This window comes from Electrophorus electricus, chromosome 8, assembly GCF_013358815.1.
Source record: "Electrophorus electricus isolate fEleEle1 chromosome 8, fEleEle1.pri, whole genome shotgun sequence".
NCBI classification, from domain to species: domain Eukaryota; kingdom Metazoa; phylum Chordata; class Actinopteri; order Gymnotiformes; family Gymnotidae; genus Electrophorus; species Electrophorus electricus.
The window spans coordinates 10,464,547-10,490,836 of NC_049542.1; the positions used below are offsets into that span (position 1 = coordinate 10,464,547).

At 37.2% G+C, this 26,290-nt stretch overlaps 1 protein-coding gene across 6 annotated transcripts in view; it reads left to right on the forward strand.

Moving 5' to 3' along the window:
• The first annotated feature begins 7,093 nt into the window (after nucleotides 1-7,093).
• Nucleotides 7,094-26,290, forward strand: part of rxrba (retinoid x receptor, beta a) — a 35,366-nt gene continuing 16,169 nt past the window's right edge. For 3 of the 6 annotated variants that reach the window (XM_027031695.2, XM_027031699.2, XM_027031698.2), the window contains exons 1-9: nucleotides 7,094-7,196; nucleotides 7,771-7,921; nucleotides 8,514-8,743; nucleotides 18,809-18,962; nucleotides 19,368-19,547; nucleotides 19,959-19,982; nucleotides 20,368-20,528; nucleotides 20,764-20,893; nucleotides 22,587-22,719. In XM_027031695.2, coding sequence (XP_026887496.1) covers nucleotides 7,906-7,921; nucleotides 8,514-8,743; nucleotides 18,809-18,962; nucleotides 19,368-19,547; nucleotides 19,959-19,982; nucleotides 20,368-20,528; nucleotides 20,764-20,893; nucleotides 22,587-22,719 — 1,028 coding nt within the window. In that variant the 5' untranslated portion in view covers nucleotides 7,094-7,196; nucleotides 7,771-7,905. Of the gene's footprint in view, nucleotides 7,197-7,400; nucleotides 7,442-7,770; nucleotides 7,922-8,513; nucleotides 8,744-18,808; nucleotides 18,963-19,367; nucleotides 19,548-19,958; nucleotides 19,983-20,367; nucleotides 20,529-20,763; nucleotides 20,894-22,586; nucleotides 22,720-26,290 lie in introns of those variants that run through there. The other 3 variants (XM_027031697.2, XM_027031701.2, XM_027031696.2) reach the window with 2 other exon arrangements.

The window sequence follows — 26,290 nt, forward strand, 5'->3', positions numbered from 1 at the left end:
CTTCAAGGTTCTCAAGCTCTTCTTTCTCGTGTTCCATTTCTTGTAAGACCTTCAGAGTGGCCAAAGATGCAGCTTTTTATTTCCTTTGAGGACAGGCTGGAGCATCTTGACCTTATGCTTAAACCTTTTGCACACCTTGAATCTTGAGATCTAAAACAAGACCTCTTAGATACTGCCGATGAGAACACTGTCTTGGTCTCAATCCAATGTGTTTGTTCCTTATGAGAATCTTGATCCTTTTCTCTCTCAAGACAATTCCATCCTCATTCCAAGATGTGGCCTGAGATGTATCACAAGTGTCTACTCAGTGGTAGGTCTCTCAATCAGGGGTGATGTATTAACGCAAGTCTTCATAAGCATGTTTTACATCTCTGGAAGCACAGCAGCAAGAAAGGCTTAACTTTATAACTGACTGTTGTCAGATACAACCAGGGTTCTCAGACTGAGGGGTTGGACTTTTGGAGCTGGTTGTGGTAGATAGTCATAGGTCTTCGCAGGCAGGCCTTTCTGAGAGTTTTGGCTCTGTTGTTGGCTGCACAATGGTACTCCAGTCTTAATCAACATAACCTGGCGAGTTTGCTTTATCTAAGATGTGATGAGCAGGTTCTGAGGAACAGAAACTAACAATAAGAAATTAACAAGCTAACAAAGAAAGGACAAAAAATGAGTTAAACTAAGATAACATGAGAATCAAGTCTTTCTAACTACTTAGCTAAAGGCTATGGACTTAGTTAAAAAGAAATATTTTAGTCTTTGGGCCCCTGTATATGCTCATGCATATTCAATTCCCTGCATTGAATATGTTCTTGCATATTCAACAGCCTTTGTTTTCACAACGGGAGAAAATAATTTAGATGATACGATGTTGTGATGATACTAGCGAAGATGTAGATAAAAACAAATAAAACATACCAGAGATTTAGGTAGCTAAAAGATGCTGTGCTGCCATTTTGGAAAATAACTATTTTGTCAATTTCATTTCAGACATTTGTAATACACATTTAGATTATGTATTTTCTTTTATGTTGAAGTCTTCAAAACATTCTCTGACACATACTCTGACATTTTGTGTCACACATTACGCAACAAAAACTCAGAGATTTTAGCAAAGCAGTGCAGGGTGATAGTCAACAGCAGAGGTGTCAACAGAGATTTGTGAATGGGGTGCTCATTAAAAAACTCACCAGTGCTCACTCACCAGGTACAAACCTCTATCTACAGGTAAACCAACTCATCAGATAGTCTAGAGAAAAGGTGTTAAGCAAATGTTTGCTTCCTAGGAAATTCGGTTAGGCACTTTATGGACCACTTATCACTGTTGTTGCCAAAAAAAGATGTACTAACCAATACATCTTTTTTCTGTCTCAATGGATCCATGCTTGTAGATTAAAGGGGGGATGTAGATCAAAGTTCAGGATGTTTTTTTTTTCCTCTCACTCTCCCCCTTTTTACTGGTCTATTCTGACATTAGGTTAACCTGGCTGTGCCCAAGATCTGATGGTTTGGCACACCTGGCAACATGGAGGACCAACAACCTCTAAGACCATCTTCACTAACAGGCATGCCTTGGTTATCCTTTAAAGCCTAGCTGATTGGACAAATTAGATATAAGGGAACATAAGAGAAAATGTATGCATTAGTGTTGCTGTTAGCCTTGCTCCACATGGTAACCTGAACATTCAACACCCTGAGTAAATGTGAAGACAACCTGGCCTGTTACCTGTCCTAAGAAGTACTTTATAATGTCACTAGATTTACTCCGTGCCATGTATGCCAGGCTTTTGGTGTAGGATGGGATGACACCTGTGGATTTACCCCTTCTGACTTAAGTCAACTTTCACCCTTTCAACTGTCTGCTGCCATTGATGATAGCTAACAAGATTAATGTCCCCATGTAAAAGGTGAACTGTCCTCATTCACATTTGAGGATGTGGAACTCTCCACATCCTCAAATTGACTACATAGACCCCATATTCCTATTACACCCCCTAGTCATTTTAGTGGTGGAAAAATAATGTAACCCATGTAGTGCATCAGCAGTATGGCTATATTTGTATATCTAATAATAATGGCTTACTATTTTTGGGACATTCCCAATGTGTCCACACCATGAGGATAACATTACTCATGCCCAAGTGGCCATGTAATTTACCACAATGAGCAAATTGCTTATTTAACAATCAGAAATCTTTTTGCCAATTCACAGTCATGTGGTCCACAGAGACTATTGTATGGGACTGTGGAAATAAGGCTTATAGGAACTCTACAGTAGGACTGGTACTTGTTACTCCAGCCTAGCCATATCTGGTGCTTCTGTCATTAGTCTTGTTGAACTGACATTGAGGTGTCCCTAACACCTTCCGCAGCCACATCCTAGCTGACCCATGGACTAGCCCTGGGGTCACTGTTGGGTGGGCTTTCTTTTTGGGTGGAGTGACCAATGGGACCCTAAACCAGACCAATGGTTTAGCCTGGCAAGTCCAGAAATTACCTAATGACACCACTAATTCACCATCATGCTTAATCAGGAGCTCACTGCTGTCCAAACTGTTTTTAAAACAACTGTTATTTGCCACATCTGTTTAGTTAAAAAGGTGCATGCTCTTTATTAGTAACTTGAATAAGGAAATTAGTAACTCAAATAAGGGGCAGAGCCTTTTCGTATAAACTTCCTGTCAATGTTCAAGACTCAGACACAATCTTAGTATTTATATTTAAATTAATATCATTTCAACTGTGAAATCCTTGATTACCAGAACCATAAACTCTATGAACAACCCAGCATATATATTCCTCAATTCAAGTCAAAAGGCCTTTTATTGTCATTTCAGCTAATACAGGTATATAGTGAAACAAAATAATGTTCCTCAAGGACCATGAAGCAACTCAAAAGAAGTGTCACAGTTGGTCAGCCAGATAGCAGGGGAGACACGCCCACTCCTGCTAAGGATTACACCTCGCACCTGCCCCGTTCCCAGTCCCCTGACTACTGATTGCTTTCACCTGTTCCACATTCACTCTCTGCTCTATTTCAGCCCACAGATCCTCGGAGACAGAGCTGCACATTAGTGGTCCTACGACGTCAAATCGAACAACGTTTTCTGTCATTTGCCTAGAGGAAGACTAGCTCTTCTGTATTTTGTGTTTGAGGTTAAGTGCTTCCATTGCTAACAAACCAATGGAGAATAAGGAGTACCTCCTTGTTGACCCGCCTCTTGCTTCCATTCAGCAGCCGTTGTCACAAGAAGAACATAAGTTTAAACAATGTGAAATACACATAGATGGCAACACTGACCTGTGCATGAGACCAAGTGGTTAGACATGCAAAAGATTTACCATATTGTGATGTTTTAACAAATACCCTTATAGCATACAGTAGCTAATAATTTGGGAGCATAGTATTGTTAAATGGAATACAGTATTTGTTTAATATTTGTTGTCAGGGGTTGAGGAGTGTGATGGCATGGGGAAGAACAGTCTTGCTGTAAGGGCCCAAATGCATTGATACCTTTTCCCAGATGGCAGCAGAGAGAAGAGTTTGCGGAAGGGGGTATGGGATCATCCACAATGGTGGTAGCTTTGCGGAGAGAACATGTGTTATAAATGTCCATGATACAGAGGAAAGGGTCTCCAATGATTGCTTTTGGCTATTCTCACTATTCTCTGCAAGGTCATGAGGTCTGCGATGGAGCAATTTCAAAACCAGGCAGTGATGCAGCTTCTCTCTATAATGTGCAAAGATGGACTCTGGCAGATCTAGCTATGGCAGCACAGCTAAAAGGATAGAGCCAGAAGGAAACACAGGCAAGGGGGAACCCTGGAACATCAGCACTCCACCGCTCTCAGTCAACAAAAGAGAGGTGAAGTGACAACATCATAACCTCCCAGTTTACCACAGTTCACAATGTACATGGACCCTCAGATGTACACCTTTACCTAAGATGGGAAATATTTAATAAAATGCCTGACTGTACAGTCTTAAATATTGAGACTGTGTCTGAGTCTCAAACATTTACAGTAAGGTTATTCTATAGAATGGGAGCTTTATAGTATCTGCCCCTATTCTTGGTACTAGTAAAGAGCCTGCACCTATTGATCTAAGCACACATGGTGGGTCATAATACACTAGGACCTAAGGTCCTGTGGGTCCAGACCAATCAGTGCTTTGTAGGTCATTAGAAGTATTTTCAATACAATCAATATTTTACTGGGAGCCAACGTAATGGAGCCAAGATAGGAGTAATGTGATCAAACTTTCTAGTTCCATTAAGAACTCTGGCTGCTGCATTTTGAACTAGGTGGAGCTTCTTTAGGCACTTAGTGGAACAGCCAGATGGTAAGGGCTTACATTATTGTAATCTAGATGTGATAAAGGCATGGACTAGCTTTTCTGCATTATGTGAAGAGAGCACATTCCTTCTGATTTTCTGAACTTCTGATTTGTCAGGATTAAGTGAGAGAAGGTCTCTCAACATCCAGTGTCTGATGTCTTTACACACTCCTCAATAATGCTAAGATGATATATGTCCTCTGGTTTGGCTGAGACATATAGCTGAGTATTATCAGTATAGCAGTGGAAACTAGCACAGTGTTTACATATAATATCACCTAGAGATAGCATATATATAGAGAAAATAGCAGAAGCCCTACAACAGATCATTTTGGGACACCATAGCTAACCTTGTATGCTGAAAGGTCTCTATTTAGTAGCTGACCAATGTCCTGTCAATACTCTGAATGTTATTTTTAATGTGCTTAATTTTTTCACTGAAAAAAATGAATGAACTTAATACTACTATGTGTATCTGAGCATGTGTCAGTTATATTCCTAGTCAGATGTGAAATTGTATAAATAAAAGTCTAGGATTATTATTTTCTATTAGGGTTGAGAGATGAACTGTTCGAGTGGTAATAAGTACTTTTCTATACTTGAGAATGCGCTCCTTCCATATGCCTGAGAATGCAGCTGTCATGTCTGGAACTTGGCCATTTGATCACACAACGTGATAAGATGAGCATTGAGGAATGGTATCCCTTTGTTGATATATTCATACCCATGATGCATCTGGGTCTTGATTCCAAAATGTTTACTATCCACACATCTGAGCACGTTAGGAAAGCCAGCAATGTGAAACACCTTCTGGTATTATTTTGTTGCTCATGCTGTGCTGGGAACTGCATGTAAGTGTTGATGTACTTGCATAATGACATTTATTACTCTGTATGCAGTTGACTTGTGTACTTGAATAATGTCAGACACAGTTGTAAAGTAGGACTCTGTGTTGTGTTGCCAATCTGCAGCTAGGAGGTCTGTGACCTTTTATATCTCCAATTGACAAAATGGAAGCGTGAGTATAAATCGGAGTCCTCAAATTGATCAAGGGGGTGAAATCTGTCCTGCATAACTGGTTGCAGATGCAAACCAATGCATATTTCTTTTTTGTGTGTTTCCCCATCAATCAAATTGACCGGCCATTTTAATGGACTTCTTATGGCAGAACTTACACCTACTACAGGGTATGTGTAAATTTTAAAATATAACTTAAGAGCTATGTTGAAACTGTTACTTGGTGCAACCCGTTAATTTCTAGTAGCTCCTGAACTTGAACATAGTAGCAGATTACATTCAAATTAGGCTACAATCGAATTTACATTCAGATGGTGCAACTGGCTACTGATCTACACTCTTGGAACTTTAGAACCTCAAGGAATGTATGATTTAAACATCCAATTTTCTAATATAAATTGATTCATCTTCCTCGAACTTCAGAAGCACTCTAGGTCATACTCTGATCTAAGAAATCAAATTATGATGTTTACATGACCACTTGAATAATCAGATAACTGGAGAAATGACCGGATTATTAAGTGCCAGTAAACGCACTCATTGTATAAACAATGCTATAGCTACATAGTATGCATTGAACGTATCTAGTTTCTTGTCATCCCCAAGTTTATAATTTAAGCGTAAATAAAATTACTGGAGAATACATGGCTAATAATGGTTAGCTTTGTAAATTAGCCTAAAGTACGATGATAAACAGGCCGATGAGGATGAATGGTTTAGCAGGTATAATTGCTAACGACAACATGGGAGACGGAGAACAGACAATCAAACGCTAGTAAAACATAGGAGAAAAGGACACAAGCTATAGAGCAGGATTACAAAACGAAAGTATACAAAAACACTGCTTGGATAGCTATCCACGGAAGAGCTCTAAATACACATAGGCTACAATGAAATATATTCCAGTTAATAAACATATACAGGTATGGTGACACAAAGAGATGTGCAATGCTGATATAATTACAACAGTAGATAATTCACAATATATCCTTAGAGGACACTCCATCACAAAGTTCTAATCGAGGTCTTTAAAAATACTCCATCGTCAACAAACTCGCAATCATCAATTCACTCAGGGAAATGGAAGGTAGCACAACCCACGTTACCAAATCGTCTGTCGCACGTTCTGTGCAATAACGTATTTCCATCAGAAAGGTCGCCAATTTCACAAAATTTACATAATGCTGCTTTATTGTTAATAATTTTGCAATAAGTGTTTGCATTCTATTATACATGTTTATTACTATGTAGTTTATTATTCAGTGTAATTGTGTAACTATCCATTAATAGTGTAAAACTTAATAAATATAATTTATCATTTATCATAAACATTTAGCTCTGATTTTTTGTCTTTTCAGTTGAAGTGACAGTCCAAAGGTATTGATTTAAAATCAATCCCATGAAATAAGCTCGCACTTGAAATCTAGATCTTGTACAATCCTTATATATATATATATATATAATGTGTGTGTGTGTGTGTGTGTGTGTGTGTGTGTGTGTGTGTGTGTGTGTGTGTGTGAATTTAGTGGCACAAGCATTTAAAATATTACATCAAGATGAGACAATTTGTTTTGCAGTTTTTGTATGGGTAAATTATGGTTCATTTTTAATGAACAGCTGTTATATAGGAATGGGACTCCATAATGGTTAAATATTGAATGACATATTTCAGTGTATATTACCTTTACTTGAAGAGCCAAAATGGCGTAATGTAAATAGATTCAGTTTCCTCTTTAGAAAGGAAGGTTCGCTGACGATACAGAGTAACATACCCACAATCTGAAGTGGGAGAGGGGCAGCAGAAGACCAACGAAGTATATTTTTGTATCAAGTTTGCATTATTTTCTGGGTAACATTGATATACTTTTATTTTTATTCAGTCTATGTCGATTGTCATATTTCGATGAAAACTGATAAAAATAATTACGCCAGCGATCCAGTTTGCGCTTTTGTCTGCTAGCATAGGTTTTCGTTCGGAGTCGTTAGCTAGCTAGCTAGCCAGGCAGCCAGCCAGCTAGCTAGAACGCAATCAATTTACATTTATATTATAATAACTCAACTTGACGCAACTATCTTGTTTTTGTTTTAAAACGGGTAAGCTACTTTCGAAACTGATGTATGGGCTCCCCTTACAGTAAGATGAGTCGCTGTTTTGGAGTTAGGAAAGCATAGTTAGCTGTCTATCTTGTTACCTTGTAAGTTAGCTTCCAATGCACCAGTTAGCAGTTAAAATTTGCAAGCATTTGTTGTAGCAGGCCAAGTCTGTATAGCTGGTACGCTAGCTAGCTAGTAAAGTTAACATTAACATACTAGCAATTTCTTGTTGCATATACAAGAAAAGCCTATACAAGGTCACAAATAAATATTCAAAAAGTATTTCAGGGTCCAGTTGGTTCTGACCGCTTATGTTTTGTGAACTGCAGATAATTATAATTTGGCTAATAACGGAACCAGCGGCCCGGGCCTCAGTCCGCGGTCATAAACTGATCTAGTATTCGGGTTTCAAGCTCGTGCTTCGTTGTGCCAAAACACTTAGCTACACGGACTGAAGGTTCGTCATGGGCGACAGCAGAGGTAAGTTAATTTGGGGAGGTGACTATCATTGTTATTGAAATTACATATGTACATCAATACATGAAAAGCATGGTTGTTTTCTAACTTTAAGTTGGACAAGATATATTATGTCTAGATTTTAAGCTTTTCAATACACAGCCTTGATCCCACGACTTGATCAGCATTAATGTAAAAGAAGGCGTAAATGGTTGTATACCACATGGTGTCAGAAGTGCTTCTAAGCCACACCAGCAATCTTTAAATCACTATTTCATAGCGCAGTGTGGTATTTTTCACCCTGTCCACCCCCTACAAATAAGTAAGAATAAATTTTGTTTTTAAAACCTGCAGACCTGTTACATGGTAGCCTTTCAATAGGCTTTTCAGATTCTGGTTTGCAGTTTGGTTGCTTAGGCCACTATTATAGTATTTGTCAGACATTTAGATTTTACATCTGTGTTCTGAATAAAAGTGTAGAGCCTATTGTTCTTATCCTTACATTAAAGTTAACAATTTGTATTTTATGAAAATGGACAGATTTTCAAGTTGTGGTTTATGCAATGTAGGCCTGTAGAAAATAGTTGTTATCTATTAACCCTTATTTCCTTTACAGATTCTCGAAGTCCAGACAGCTCCTCTGTGTCCTCACCACCTTCTGGCCAACGGTCGCCCCCTTTGGCCCCCTCAGCAGCTGCCATGACCTCACTGCCGCCGATTACCTCAGCGGTCAACAGTCCTATTAGCAGCATGGGATCACCCTTTTCTGTCATCAGTTCTTCTTTGGGCTCCCCATGCCTACCTGGGACACCTTCCATTGGCTATGGCCCTATCAGCAGTCCCCAGGTAAGGTTCTGTTTACTAATTTATGAATGTGAGGAACCATAAACTTTGCTTATAATTCATTCACATTTACCTAGCAGATCTGGGTAAATGTTACGTGGGCGTGCCACCTCTTCTAAGATTTCAACTCATTCTATAAATTGTTAGTTAAATATATCCTGTAAATTTGTATTATGTTTTCTATATATATTCATTGAGGCAAGATAATTTCTTTTACAATCACAGATGTTCAGGAAAGAGGCAAATAACATTTAGGCCATTTAGGTCTAGCCTAGGTCAAAAGTTATTCTTTGTCTGGCATTTTTGCATAAGCCACAGATTACAGTGGTATATAGAGATGAACACTATTAGAACAGAAGGGTAGTCTAAATGGGGGTGTTTTTGTATTTTTAACACTATATATTCTTAACACTTTTATATTCGATGTGAAGACAACCTTTAGGGTTACACTTTTTGTGAATACATTTTTATTATTAATATTAGCAAGTTTAAAAAAACAGAAAACAAAAACACAGAAATACAAACAGCAAATAAAATTATAACATGCCCTCACTTTAGGGTTACAATTTCATGTAATGTAAAGTTTTTAATGTTATTTGATTTCCCCTTTAAGACTAGTAAATAGCAGAATATTTTAGGAACAAGACACATCAATAGCAATACATATCTACAGTGTTAAAAAAGGCTTGTTAAAATATGTGATAATAATGTTCAGTGAGGAGACTTAAAGATCTGTAGCTGACCATTGAATTGAATTTTGATATGTTGATTGATGTGTGTGTACAGTACACAGTGTAAATGAGTACACTATGAACATATTTCTATGTCTAAATGCATTGATGCACTAACCCTTCAGAGAAGAGGTAACAAAAAAGTGGATAAAAAAATATATATAAGCATATTTAATAAAATAACCTATTCATATAGGCTCCCTTTACATATTTTTGGTTACTATAACATGCATTTCCATCTAAGACTGGTACTAATTAAAACTGCTTATTAGTGTGGCTGTAGGGACTCTGTCTTGTGTATGTGCCAATGTGCCCCTTCTGGTGATATTTTATTTTAAGTCTGTCAGCAAAATGACATGAAATCTGACCATTGAAATTTCATTTTCACTATAAAGGCTGGCCATTTGCAGCCTGGCCTGTCTCAAAGTTCTGAAGAGGGGCTATGTTATTATAAGTTAAATATTATTGTCGATGTACATGTTACCTTAGCCAGAGAAATTCAGTGGTGAAAAGTAAGACAGACAGGATGCATCTAATTGAAAAGCCTTTTTAAAAAATGTTTATGCAACTGCATAAATAAAGGGTTGCAAAGAAGATTTAATTAATCTTTAATTAAATGTAACAAATAATTAACATACTAGTACTTAATTTGTCCTCCATTAATTTTAAGTGCTACATTCTTGGTATGGAGTGTACAATCCCATGACATGCTGTCAGGTGTCTTCTGTTCCTCTCCTGAAGGATGATCTCTTTGAGTGCTTTGCTTTTTTATGGATAGTGCTGCCTGAACATGTGTTCAAAATTCTCCACAGATGGTCCAATATTAAGTTTACAAATCTAAACTAAGGACAAAAAGATTGTATGTATATATATATATATATATATATATATATATATATATATATATATATATATATATATATATATATATATATATATATATATATATATATATATATATATATATATATATAATTTTTTATTTTTTTACAAATCTACACAGTGAACCCAAGCTCTTATTTATGGTTTGTTCTTACTAATTTTAAGGGCCAAGAGGTTCCATTTATTGGTACGATCGATGTTTAGGTGACATACTTGGCCACTGCCACACTTTCAGCTAATTCTTCCTTAAGAATGCAGCAGTGGCCTTGGAAGAATGTTTGGAGTCTTTGTCATGTAGAAAGGTGCTTATGACCCACACTCAATAGAGAGGATAGCATCTTTTCTTAAATATTTTGCAGTACATCTAGTAATTCAAAAATGTTTAAGTTGTATTGAATTATGAAGATCTTGGCAAGCTTCTATGTTTTCCTTGAATCTGGTGAGTTTAAGAAATTGGTATTAATAAAATTAAAATGCTTAAAACATACTTATACTTAAATCAAGGCCATATCCATGAACTGAATATTGGTGGCACCAAGTCTACCTGTGGACAGGGAATTCACTAACTCATGAGATGAACTTGAAATCTCTTGTGCTTTCATTTTCACCTTCCTGTCTACGCACTCTCACTATCTGTCTCAGACTCACTGTCCCTGCTTGATTGTATTATCTTATACACCAATGAGAAGCAATACTAACATTTTAAAATATTTAACATTTAAATATTTTAAATTAACATTAGGATGACTGTTGTAAGGTCATTACTTGTCTTAACCATCAATATTTATTTGCTCCTTTTCTCACTTGCCTCCACCTCACCTTCTCTCCCTGCCCTGTCATTATCCTCATATTTTCTCCCTTGATGAAAAATAATTATCATCACTAAATTAGTGACAAGAAAGAATCTTGATAGATATATGACTGATAACAGGAGTCTGTACATTAGGATGAGACTGTTGTAATAGTATTATTTGATCTTCACAATCAATGATACTCCTTTTCTCATGCACCCCCAAGTCACCTTTTCTCTCTGACCTGTCAGCATGCTCATGTATGCAATAAATTAAAGCTGCTACTCTACATGTTCACATACATCACTACAGTGATTGACTTTACTGAGACTTTATATGGGATTTCTAACAAATCTAGCAAAAATATTAAAACATTAACATTAGTTGAATATGCCCGTCGCAATTGTGTGGTGCCTGAAAGTGTGGCTGATTACTTTCCAGGTAACTTAGCTTTGATAGCTAACATCAATAGTGATGGATTATTGATTTAGTATTTGCAAATTGGCTCATTTTCAGACAAAAATGTTAGTTTCCACTTCATACAATTATTGACACTTTTTAGTAAATCATTAATATAATTACAGTTTCAGCACAAAATGATGCATTGACATTAATGTTACCTTTTCCTGTCAGAGTCAGGAAAGTCTACCAGCTAGTCAGCAGTGCTGGTATGGTGGTGCGGTGTTACAATGCCGTAAATGTAAATGTACAATAGTGTCCCATCAACAACAGATGGGAACACTGATTGATCCTTACATTGTGTGAAGGTATTGCGTAGAAATATTTTAATTTTTACCTCAGTATATTAGGGGGACATTTTGAGGATATCTGAATATGGGGGCGAACATGTCTCCCAATATAGTGACCATAGCCTTGACTCAAAAACATCACAAAAGAAACACTAAATGACCTTCTAAGAGTGGTTAAGAATGGTAAGAGATATTTGAATGTACTTTAGACTACTTAAAAAATCGATGTGTATACTTCCATACAATGCAGTGCTCTACATTGATCTTTATGTGGGGAATAAGATGACTCACTGAATATTTCTTTCTTTTTTTGGTTAATTGACCATTCAACCTTTTATTCTAGCTAAACAAAATTGGAATTTGAGCTTACTCTGAGAACAAGCTTGCTGTAATGTTTATCTAGGCATTGTTGCAACTTGAATGATTCATTTATAAAATGGAATGGTTTTGTGCATGTAAAAATATGCAGGTCATTCCTTTGTACTTCTTTCCTCTCAAAGATACAGCATCATGATTGCTTTTTGTGATATTTTATACTAAACAAGAATAATATAGAAGACTACTATGCAGCAATATTTGTAGTGGTTGACACATATGGGTTTTTAAGAGTAGAAACAGGTATTTAGGGAACATTTTGACAAAATACCAATATATTGCATATTAAAAAAAAAAACCCAAAACAAATAGACACATGATCTTTAACCTCCATGTGCACCTCCAATTTTACGCTCATTTTTGAATGATTTGTACTTCTACACTTTGTACTTCAGATAACACTACTTATGTGAAATTGTATATATAGCACAATAATCATTCAGGATTCAAGTAGAGACTTAGGGCAAGACATTTATTCACATCCAGGGTTTTCTTCCCCCATAATTTAGGCTCTGTTTGAGCTGATCTAATATAGAAGAAAATGTAAAAAAAACCAAACCTTGGGACAAGGACATTACTTAGCACTTGGTAGGGGGCACCTCTTGAAAAGCAGATTGTAATCCAGGTGACCCCTCTGTTGTCAGTGCATTATCACTGACGTGACCAGAAGCTTGTCATCTGATACTGATTGTAAGACACAACACACAAACATTTGGCTCCATGTCACTAACTGACTTCTAATGCTCTAGTTATGTGCAGTTTAGCTTTTTCAGCAACTGATTTGAATTGAAAGGAAAACCTACCTCTTTGCTGTGTCAGTGAACGTCAGCTTCCTACATTGAAAGTTTGATGCTAGTTGTAGGGCTTATGCAGCACTGACTTACAGATTGGTTTCATTTAACAATTGGTTAGTCATTATGAGAAAATCATGAAAAGAATTGGACTGAGTTTCTACTGCTCCACACTCACCTTGGAAGGATCTCAGACTATTTGTATCCTGCGTATTTGTTTATTTAGTAGTTGTTTTTTGTATTTGACCTATACATCACACAAAACACCCACATGAGAGAATCAGATATATACTGCTCAAAAAAATTAAGGGAACACATAAATCACACATCATACCTGGATAAATGAAAGATTCAAGTAAAAAATATTTGTTGGTATAAATTGTGTACTTCTCTGAGAATAAAATGATGAAATAATGGTGAGTAGACACCAAAATTGTTAACCCACTGAAGGCTGGATTCAAAATTACACTGAAAATCAAAGCAAAAAATAGAAATCACAAGTGGATTCAGTTTTGTCATAACATATGATGTGGCTCAGTAGTGTGTAGCACCCACATGCCTGTATGTACTGCTGACAAGAATTGGATATGCTCTTGATGAGATGGCAGATGGTCTCCTGGGGATCTCCTCCCGGACCTGGATCAGGGCATTACTGAGCTCCTGGACAGTCTGTGAATACTTGGCAGTGTCTTATGCACTGATGCATAAGGTCCCAGTGGTTCTCAGTTGGATTCAGGTCTGGGGAACATGAGGGGCCATCATCGTGGGCTTGGTCATTCAGGAACTGCCTACACATGCTATTAGCAATGAAGCTAGTAAAAAAGAAGCTAATATTGTCTTTTACTAAGTTGCCAAACATTGTTGTGATGTTTTAGCAAAATAATTATTACATGCATTTTGATGTATAGTGACTGATGATTTTTTTGGGCACTTTGGAGATGTCTAGGACACCTTGTGGAAAATACTGTGTAGCTCTTGAGTACATCTATGTATATGCTCAAAAGTATTCACCTTATCTGACAAAACCCCGGTGAATCAAGAAATGTAGAGCATAACTGAAATTTCCTCTCCAGCATCCACATACATATTATAAACCCCAAAATAAAATGTGCTTAACATTTCTGTATTAGATGAGAAGTGGAACCTAAATGATGGGTTTGAATGAATGTGTTGGCCCAAGGGTCTAATTCAATTTGAAACTAGAATGATCATTGTGCTATATATACAATTTCAGATAACTAGTGTTAAAGGGTACAAGTTCAAATTGTTTAAAAAGAGCTTAGAAAATGGAGGTACTCACAGAGGTTAAGTGATGAAACATATGAGAACACAAGTGAGAAATGTCTTTATATAGTAGTCATGGCCAAAAGCTTTGAGACTGATACAAATTTTCACAAAGTTTACTGCCTCAGTTTTTTAGATTCTTATGTCATGTTTATATGGAATAGTGAAATACTTTTATAAGCATTTCATTGAAATACATCCAGTTTAATCAAAGACTTAATATTTACATTGTTGACCCTTCTTTTTTAAGACTTCTGCAATTCACCTTGGCATGCTGGATATCAGCTTCTGGGCAAAATCTTGACTGATGGTAACCCATTCCTGCCTAACCAGTGTTTGGAGTTGATCACAGTTTCTGTGTTTTTGTTTGTCCACCCTCTTTTTGAGGATTGACCACAAGTTCCCAATGGGATTGAGTTTTGGGGAGTTTCCTGGCCATGGACCCAAAATATCAATGTTTTGTTCACTGAGCCACTTTATCATTTTTCCCTTGTGACATGGTGCTCCATCATGGTGGGAAAAGCATTGTTCATCACTAAATTGCTCCTGTATTGTTGGGAGAAGTTGTACTTGGAGGATCTTTTGATACCATTCCTTATTCATGGCAGTGTTTTAGGCAAAATTATCAGCAAACCCACATCCCCAAGGGTCATCCAAATGAAAAGCGACTCCACACATGAATAGTCTCTGGATTCCTGTTGGCATGACAAAGGACTCATGGTAATGCACACCTTTTCTTCTCTGGACAATCATTTGTGTAGATGTCCAAAACAGTCTGAAGGGGGTTTCATCAAAGAAAATAACCTCAGTCCTCTGTCCTCTGCAATCCAATCCCTGTGCTTCCTGCGGAATGTCAGTCTGTCCTTGATGTTTTTCTTGGAGAGAAGTAGTTTCTTTGTTACCCTTCTTGACACCAAGTCATCCTCCAAAAGCCTTCACCTCACTGTGCATGCAGATGCACTCACACCTTCCTTCTGCCATTCCTGAGCAAGCTCTGCTTGACCTGATTCTGTAGCTACATCCTCTTTAGGAGACAGTCCTGGTGCTTTCTTGAGTTTCTTGGGTGGCCTGAAGCGTTCTTCACTGCAATTGAAACTCTCTCCTTGATGATTCAATAAATTGATTTATCAGTTATGGTTATCAGTAATGATTGATTTAGGTGCTATCCTTCATGTCCTTGTCTGTGAAGCCCTTTTGATGCAAAGCAATGGTGAATTGGAGGCAAGTGTGGCTAACAAGGTGACAATGGTTTCAAGCACCACCACCCCTTTTATAACAACCAGTCTGCTCTTCTAATTCAGTCAGCATGACAGGGAGCTATCAGCTGCCTTGTCCTTATTAACACTTTCAGCTGAGCTAACGAGATCACTGAAATGATGTTAGCAGGTCATTTTGTGGCAGGGCTAATTGCAGTGGCTGGAATGCAGTAATTTTTGTGATTAAGTTAATTTTCATGGCAAGGAATGACTTCGCAATTCATCTGATCACTCTTCATAACAATTTGGAGTTGATGCAAATTGCCACCATAAAAACTAAAGCAGCAAACTTGGTGAAAACCAAAAGAGCTGCATAAGTGATTATTCACTAATGGAGAAAATAGGTAGTGAAACTATGTGTAAAAATATTATTAATAATAGAAGCTAGGGTGCCAAAATTGGTCAATCTAGAGAGCAGAAATAAAATGAACTTGAATAGCAGATCTGATAAAAGTAATAGTGAAAATGAGTGCACCATAATAGATAGTATGTAAATGATAGTATAAACTGGACATATGAGTATGGTGTAACTCAGCACAGTTCATACACCAGGAGGTCGGTAGTGTCCCTGCTGTAAGGAGACTCGTTGTACAGTCTTCTACAGTGGGGAGAAAAGATCTCATATGGCACTCCTTAGCACAGCACAGCTGTATCTGTCTTCTGCTGAATGTGCTTCATTGTTTGTCCACTATAGTGTACTGGGGGTGTGATGTATTGTCCATAATTGCCAGCAGCTTATTAAGAGTCCGTTTTTCTGCAAAATCCAATAGAGCACATCAGGCCCTCATGCCACCCTCATGGAGTCTGTTTGACAATTTTGGTCAGAAACATGTACATCAGTAGCCTACTGGAAGTCATTATGTAGAGCTATACTCTCAAAGGAACTGATGCTGGTCCTACTGCTGGGTTGATATCTTTCTATATCCCTGTCTAGCGCTCTTTATTTATTGGCCCGTGTACTGGTATCTCCTCCATGCTCTTGAAAATGTGCCGGAGACACAGTAGACTTTCTTGTGACAGCATGTATGGATGTCAAAGTCAGATTTATTTATATAGCATGTTTTACAACAGCCATTTTCACAAAGTTTTACAGATGACCGAATCAAAGCCTCTAGTGAGTAAGCCAAGGGGAGCATTGGCTAGCAAAAACTCCCTAAGAGCATGACGAAGAATCCTTCAGGGGAACCCAGACTCAAGGGGGGACCCATCCTCCTCAACATTGGATGCCACAATAGCAGCAAAATAAACAATAAAGAACAAAATGAGCAATGAGAACAAATAAGCAGAGGACATCTATTCTGGGTTCCAAATTGTCCTAATTTGGGATCCATGAGTGTAGGTGTGTTTGAAACCCATGTGGCAAAAGAACGTCTGCTCAGGGCGATGGAGAAGAGGTGGGGGTGAACCACAGCAGGGGGCATCAGGAGGTGGTGGGAGGAGTCACAGCAGCTGAGATGGGTTGAGGCTCAGCAACATGTCTTATGTTCTCTTAAGCATATTTATCCAGTTGTCACACTGGTCCATCTTGACTCAAAACGTCTAAGCAGGCCCTACCCATTTGCCAGAGCACTTTTTTGGACTTTAAAAATAATTTTTTTTTAGCAATAATACAATTCAGTCTGATATTTGATGAAAATGGTTCAGTTAGATGTTAATCCTCATTTTGTTTAATGCTTTTCTCATTAATAGAGTGCAATGGATAAAAGTAAACAAGACATTGTCTTTGCTAGTCATTACAAATGTTGGAGCTCAGCAAGGTTGTTTTAGTTTTCCACTTTTGTTCCAGTGACTTCTCTAAAGTTATGAGGACTTAACTAACAAGGTGATATGAATTCATTTCAGTGGTTTTAGTAGGTCAGTAGACTGGTGTGAGCACAGAAAAGTGTGAACACAGAAAAGACAGAAGAAATTATTTTGAACTCTCCCCAGACTTCTATTCATCCCCTATAACAATTCACAATGTGCAAACTTTTTTAGTTGTAGAAAGGCACAGCATCATATCTGAGTCTTTGTAGATTGAGATTTTGTGGGTTTTGGGACTAATAACTAGATTTTAATTGCAGTGTTACATACCTGTATTTCAGATTGTTATATAATACTGTGCTAGAACAAGGTATAGTTGTTTAGGTGAAACTGAGGAGCAAATTGCTCTTTGTTCCAAACTTTTAAAACTTTGTTCCAAAATAGTTTTATTACCACATACAAAACTGTTTAAAAGAAGTTGCAAGTTAGAGAGGATTGTAATTGTTTAGTTGTGCTGTTTTCTGTCTTTTCAAATAAAAACACTTAATGACCCCATGCTGGCTATTCTACCTGTTCTCTACAGTGCTAATAGTCTATATTGTGCTGATCCTTGACAGCAGAACATGAGCTTTCCAAATCCAGATAACTCTGATCCAGATTAACTTTTTGAACAACTTGGCGCTAGTGATGCACAGTAAAATGATACCAAACAGGTGTCCATACATTTTACAGTCAAATATAAATTGTAATTCCATACTGCTTGCCCTACTATTGTACTTTAAAGTCCATTGAATGACCTATACCCAGCTCATGTTGGCCTCTTTCGTAAGTAACTTGGCTTTGGCGAAAGGGTATGTACATATACATTTTCACTATAAATTCACTTGTAAATATTATTCATGCAAACATTTATGAATGGCATAAATAAAACTGTCTAATCCTTTCAGTGACTGTTTATATTTTTTATTTTCCTCACACCTGGGTCTGCTACCAGAGTATTTTCAATGTTTCTACAGTTATGGTGTTCTGGACTGAAATAATTGTTGTCATTCTTGGTGTGACATAGGTGAGTGACTGAAAAAAGATCAAGAAGCAGGTGCAAGTCTCTGAACATAAAAAATATTTATTACAAAAACAAAACAAAGAACGTAATGATAAGCAGTTTGCACTTTTCACAAAGCACAGCAAACAATACAGACAGTACAGACAATGACCAACAACCAGTGTGTTAGACAAAGGGAATTATTTACACAAATTGATTGTGCAGAGAACAAGGGACAGGTGAAATCAGGAATAAGCAGGAGCCAGGCTAACAAAGGGGCTATTACAACACGTGGGGGAAGGTACACACACACACACACACACACACACACACACACACACACACACACACACACACACACACACACACAGTGATACATCAACACGAAAAACAACACAAAAATGCATCTCATTGTCTTTTTCAGATCAACTCTACAGTGTCCATGTCAGGCCTGCATGCTGTGAGCAGTTCAGATGACGTAAAGCCACCATTTGGCATAAAGCCACTTTCAGGCCACAGCCCTGGACCCACACTCTCTCAGAAACGCCTTTGTTCCATTTGTGGGGACCGCTCCTCTGGTACATAACAAGACATACAAAAAAAAATAGAGAAGTGGAAAACTAAAAGAATGGTCATGGCACTAAACACTCTGCTGCACATCAGTTAAGAAGAGACTCAGTTCTGTGAATTGTGGCCAAGCTTTGTAGAGTAGACTAGATAAAGAAAAGATCAAGAATCTTGAAAATACTGAATAAATAATCTACTTTAAAAATCCATCATGTACAGTATTTTACAGTAATATTGCTTAGTTTGATACATGACATCATATTCATTCAGTAGGAAGTAAATCAATTCAAAACCATAATTATTAATAATTAATGATATCACTGGAGGCCATAACTGAGTTTGCACTCATGACCTATCCCTGCCCTTCATCTTTTCTACCCCATTCTCTCTTTCCATCCTTCTTCTGATGTCTTCAGGTAAGCATTATGGTGTGTACAGTTGTGAGGGTTGTAAGGGCTTTTTTAAGCGCACTGTGAGAAAGGACCTGAGCTACACTTGCAGAGACAACAAGGACTGTATGGTCGACAAGCGCCAGAGGAATCGCTGCCAGTACTGCCGCTACCAAAAATGCCTGGCCATGGGCATGAAAAGAGAAGGTAAGACCTCTTACCTCTGTACATATTATGCCACCTACCAGAAAAATACTTGCTATAGAAGGCAAGGCATAAGAGGTAAGGAGAGTGAAAGCAAGTGTGCACTCACAGCAAATGGTGTAAGAGATGAAGGGACAAGTTTTTGATTTAAACATTAAATTGTTCTTCAAAAATCAGTTGATACTTTGCTTTGAAGTCTGTAGATGTGAAGTTAAAAATAAATTATATGGAAAACTTATAACCACAATGGTTTAAAGTGGGTAATTATGGGTAGTGGCAATTATAGTGTTAAAAGAAAAGAATGGGAGAAGACAAAGAGGAGAAGGGGGGAAATTTTGTCAATACTAACCCCTGTCCCCCTGTGTCCCTCTTTTTTTCCTCTCATTCTGTCTTTTCCTCCCTCTCCTTCTGTAGTGGTCCAAGATGAACGGCAACGATGTAAGGAGAAAGAGGGAAGGAGGGGTGTGTGTGTGTGTGTGTATGTGCGCATGTAGGGGATGTAGAATGAACTGGGTTGTTGTCAACACTTTAGACACTGGCTTTGTTAAGTGTAGGGTAGAATCTTTCAACTGCAGTCATAACAAAACCCTTAATTAACCATTTAGTAAAAGTTTCTTGAATTTTATACACGTTCAGAATGAGCTAGTTTATATTATAAAGCATGCAAACATGACTTTAAAACTAACCAGTATGTATATCTATGTGCATATCCTCTTCTCTTCTCTTCTCTTCTCTTCTCTTCTCTTTTCTTCTCTTCTCTTCTATGTTTTTCTCTTATGTCTCTTTCCCTTTTGTCTCTTTTTACTTTGTGCATGGACTGCAGCCGTTCAGGAAGAGCGTCAAAGGAACAAAGAGCGAGATGGGGAAGTGGAGTCCACTAGTGCAGTAAATGAGGAGATGCCAGTAGAAAAGATTCTAGAAGCAGAAATGGCCGTGGAGCAGAAAACCGAACTTCACACTGATGGAAGTTCAGGAACCAGCTCTGTGAGTGACTGAGCTAATAATCTAAACACATTAATGCTTATAAATCACTGTTTTTGGCATTCACTTAAGAAAGTGGAATTTATGTGAAAGCCCCACTGCAATTCCGATGTACATAAGCTTGTTAAGTTTTTTTATGTATATTTTAACTCTCTCACTCATGCCCTTGCTCTCGCTCTCTCTCTCTCTTGCAATCTTTCTTGGGTATGCTCTCTTTGGTGCTCTTTCTCTCCTCCAGCCAAACGATCCTGTCACTAATATCTGTCAGGCAGCTGATAAGCAACTCTTCACTCTGGTGGAGTGGGCCAAGAGGATCCCACACTTCTCAGAGTTAGCTCTCGATGATCAGGTCATCCTCCTGCGTGCTGGTAAATGTAAAATGTTATGTAATCTAGCATTTTCTTATTGTTGGTTTTCAATTTAAATTACTTTATCATTTTATTTTTACTTCTTTATAACTTATAGAAATGCTGCTGTGGTATATGAATTTAATTGTATTTATGAATACCCTGTATTGTGAATACATATGTCAATAAAACCAAACATGAACATAAATAGACAACAGATTTAAACACAGAAAGCATTAAAGTTAGAATATAACTTGAATTTTGAAGTAATTACACCTTTTAACTATGAAAATATTCTGGCTCTGGGAGCATTTTTTAAAAATGAGGACACACATGGCCCCTCTTCTCTTCTCTTTCCTTCTCACTCATGACACTTCTGCCATTTATATTTTTTTATATATATATATATATATATATATATATATATATATATATATATATATATATATATATATATATATATATATATATATATCTCACACACACACGCTAACACACATAGAGTTTTGCACACTCTCACAAATGAACATAAACACACACACCCCACAGACTATAGCAACAAGCTAGAAAGACCATAGCAACCAACTGGTACACCATAGCAACCAGTTAGCAACCACCTACTAACAGCATAGTAACCACGAACACATGTTCATTAACACATATATACACACACACACTTTCAGCTCTTTCCAAGCACTTATGTATTTCCTTCAAGAAATGCAAATCTAGTCCTTATTTTATTATAGTTTCTGCAGTTAATACATCTTACCGTACAGACTCTGTTCAAACTGTGTCGAAGGTTCTCAGCAGTGATCAGATTTGTAGTTTTTAATGAAGCTAAGTTTAATGAATGGCAGAATGTGCAGAACTTCAAATTCTAACTGCCATCGATGATGTCACAATAAGCCACTCAGTCTTCACAGAAACACACATACTTTTCTCTTCTTCCTCATAGTCCTCACACTTCTGCCATATACACATACGCTAACATGCACACGCATACACACAAATGCATGCATGCATGCATGCATGCATGCAAATTCACTGGGGCACATACACACACACACACACACGTACACCCCCCCCACACACACACACACTCAGATGTTTTCAAGCACTATGTTTTTCCTTCAGGAAATGCAAATCTAGTAAATCTGTTAATTGCATGGACATGCCAAAAGACAGGTGACAAAGGAAAAACCAATGTAAAATGTTTTAGTGAAGTTTTGGGCTACCACGTTTCAAATATAATTGTACCTAGGAAACTATTGGAGTGAAGGAACACCGGTCTACCAAATTTACTGAATTTTATTATTGACTTGCTGAAGCATTTTTTCATAAAAATTTAAACTAACAATGCAGGTATACTTCAGACAGATCATTTATGTCCTACCATGATGATGATGGCCATTTTATGTCAATGAAACATTTGTTATAAAAAAAGATTTTGAGAAAATAATTATGTCAGCATAATTTGTGAGAGTGCTGCATTTCCCAGACCTTTTGTTGAGGTCCAAAAACTTGGTTAACTGCTGTAAACATTCAGTAGACTGTGTAGATTAAATGGCTCATCTCCAATTAAGAAATAACAGAACAGAGATGTGCCAGTATGGTGCTCAGAGACTAAAATCAATATTTAAACAAAAGTATCTAGAATTGCATCTACTTGAAGGTATTTTTACACCATTTGTTCTATTATTCTCCTTTCTCCTAGGCTGGAATGAACTACTGATTGCCTCATTCTCACATCGTTCCATCACAGTAAAGGATGGCATTCTGTTGGCCACTGGCCTCCATGTCCACAGAAACAGTGCACACAGTGCAGGTGTAGGAGCAATTTTTGACAGGTAAATTTTTTTTCTCATACATTGAAGCAGTAGCTGTATAATGTGAAAGAACCAATTCTTTCACTCATCACAGACATTTAAAAACAGGATTTATATTCTAATAATTCATTGATATTCTGTTTTCCCCCTAATTTTTATGGTTTTGCAATTTACTGTCAAATGTTTTTTTCAAGTTTCACTAAAACACTTCAGGGAAATGTAATATCATATTTAAAAGCAGCTATGCTTACATCTTTTCAAATTTTATCGAATAAAGTTATTTGAGTGCATCCTATACCTACTGTTAAAAGTAGAAAAATCTCAGACTTGAAATATGCGGAATGTTCTTGCTTGCTTGCATGCAGAACATTCAGTGATTAAAAGTCTGTAGGATTTGGTTCTCTTACTTTACAGAAGCACAATAAATTACACATCCTATGGGATAAGTTAAACCACTTAAGGTAATACACAGGACCAGAAATGTAGTAGAGGATGAAGTACATAGTTGTGTTGCATGTAGTATGTAAATCCAGTTGTGGAAGACAGAATTTGGTGGTGTACACTACAAAATAAAAGAAGATTCATTAATAGAATTTTTGAGATTTGTGAGGTAGGGTGGACAGCAATTTAAGATAATTTTGAGAATGGAAGCGTTTTTAAACCCTTCTTAGTCTTAAAAATGTGTTTCATTTTGAGTTAGCAGGGTTCTTTTGTTTTTAAATGAGATTTACACAATTTTCCACGTAGACAAAACAATTCTGCCAAAGCATGTCTGGTGTCCAGTTTTGCTTATTTTGTTTTATACTGGAGCTGAGGATAAAAAAGAACTATAACAGAGGTTACAGTTGTCCAAGCTGCATACCAGGATCATCACACAGAAATGCCTCAAACTGCACCTTGTTGAGAAATCTAAAATAGGCTTTCCATTGGTGTCTATCAGTGTACGATATTTGTAACCTGGCACATTTTTCAAAACATCTCCTTAAATTCTGTGCATTCACATACACTAACAATAAAATTCTCCCAAGAGCACATAGAGGTATATATCTTCAAAATTACAAACAATTCAATACTTGAGATTTGAAAGAGCACAGCATAACATTTTTGAGTCTACATACCTATCACTGCTACCACCACCCTCTCCCCCATTAACTGTTGCAGTGCATTTGGACAGGCATTCTAAAAGCATGTCCTTTCCTCCATGTTTAATACAATTCTGTAAATAGACCACACACTGATTTTAGAGAAACAAGGGTACATACTGTAGATGATAATAAAAGATCAGATTGAGCACTACACCAGCCAAGCTTGTAGACAAGTCTCGTCCTAGGTAGAATGGGCCTTAGTGCTCTGAAGTCTAAGGGCATTTCCCTCTGTTTTTGTATATTTTCTTAAATTCACTTTAAAGGTTCTTATAGTATGATACCCATATGTTTCATATCAAAGTGTTCAAACCAATCTCAGCTCTCTTCCTAATGAGGTAGCATTTAACCTAGGATACTGCATTAAGAAATAATATGGCCATAATGATGAAAAATGGTGTCTATTTATCATATATATCATAGTTCATATCATATCATTTATCAAATTTATCATAGTTCATGTGAATACATACCTTTACTCATGAGAACTAACAGTTTTGGTTTTTGAAATAAGCTTACCCAAGTGATTGGTTCACAAAACCACACAATATATAAATAGTGTGGAAATGTGTAATACATGTCTAATATAACATTTTGTACAATTGTTTATTGAGTAATGGCTTGCAAGCCATTAACCTTTATATATATCCATGGGGTTGTTCTGGGTATGTATTGTGCACCAGACAGACAGTGCAGCTTTTGCAAATCTGATAAGAAGTTTGAGCAAAGTCACATATTAGTAGTGGAGCAGTAGGGCAAAGCACTGACTTTAGAAAGAAGAGCAGTGTTGGAGCATGCCTTTCACATTCCCATGTATTCAACATGTATAAGGAGTGTGGTTGTGAAGGTTGTGAACTTCAAATGATGTTGCCTGATGTGGGGACACTTAATTTATGTTAGAGTGTCTGAAGAGGAGGCATGTTGGTTCACGCGATGATGGTCTCATTTCAGTAAATTAGTTAGTTAAATTAGTTAAATACAATTTGTTAAATACAGCAATATTAAATTAGTTAGCTATATAAATCCCAAGATAGGAATTAAGGCTTATTTGTAATCAAGATGCCTTCATAAAGTTGCAGATATTAGTTGCTGAATCACAGTGGTTCTTTCAAACCCGACATAGCAGGTGGAGATAGCTGCCCAATACAACTTAATGGAGAAATGGAGTGGAGAAAAAATTCACCATAAAATACAATCTGCGTCCACAGTGCATTGCAAAAAACCACATACTAATACTATGAATTTATATATATATATATATATATATATATATATATATATATATATATATATATATATATATATATATATATATATATATATATTAATCTCTGAAGAAGATTCACTGTGAGTAATATCTAAAATGTATACAATATATGTACAGTCACACAGAATGGCCACTTTATTAGACTTCCACCTAGTAGGACATTTGGACTTCCATTGACAATCAGAACCACATCAGTTTGTCATGGCATAGGTTCTACTGGGTGTGGCATTCATTCTGCAGGAATCCTGGCCCATGCATACAGGCAAGCTTCTCACATTTTCTACAAATTAGTTAGAGGTACTAACGTGCTATGAACAGCCTGTTCTACATTGTCCCAGAGACGCTCTATAGTTTTATGATGGGGATTACGAAGTACACTTGTGGCATGGTGCATTGCCAGTCCCTGATTCTACACTTGTGGCATGGTGCATTGTCCTGCTCAAAGTGTCCTTCTACCATAGGGTAAACAGCTACTATGAAGGGATGAACTTGGCTAGCGACAATGCCACAGTAAGCCCTACTGTCCAAATATCCATCTGCAGGACCCAGGAAGTGCCAAGAAAACATTCCCTGTAACATTACTCAACCTCCACCAGCCTGAACTTTTGACACCTGAGAGGAAGGGCTCATTACTTCATGCTGCTTGTTTTGACCCATGAGCATGGTGCAATAGAAATCTGGATTCATCTGACCAGCCAAAGTTTTTCCACTGCTTGGTGATCCAATGTTTACACTCTTTTGCCCACTGGAGTTTTGCCTTGCCTTTCTTGCCTTTAGACAGCAATGGCACTCAAATTAGTTTCCTACTCTTCTAGCTCATCTGTGCTAAGGAACGACAAGTTGTGTGTTCGGACACATTAATTGGAGAACCAGCGTTGTATTCATCAGCAATTTGTCATGGTATGCAAAAATGTGTCATCCTTGCTGAGGCATTATTTCAAGAGAATGCTATAAAGATTGTTTTTTGTTTTTTTTACTGACGTTATATATTGAAATTTCTTTTGACTACCTACACATGTAGTTGTTGTTGTTGTGACCCTCAATTTGCCTGTGTGCACCTCCTGTTCATCAGAATGATTTTTGACATCCTCATCTGACTCATTTCATCACAGAGTTGTTTAAATCTACATGAGCCCCTTTCGCTGGATGGTTTTCCAGGATCACACTATTCTCAGCATATTCT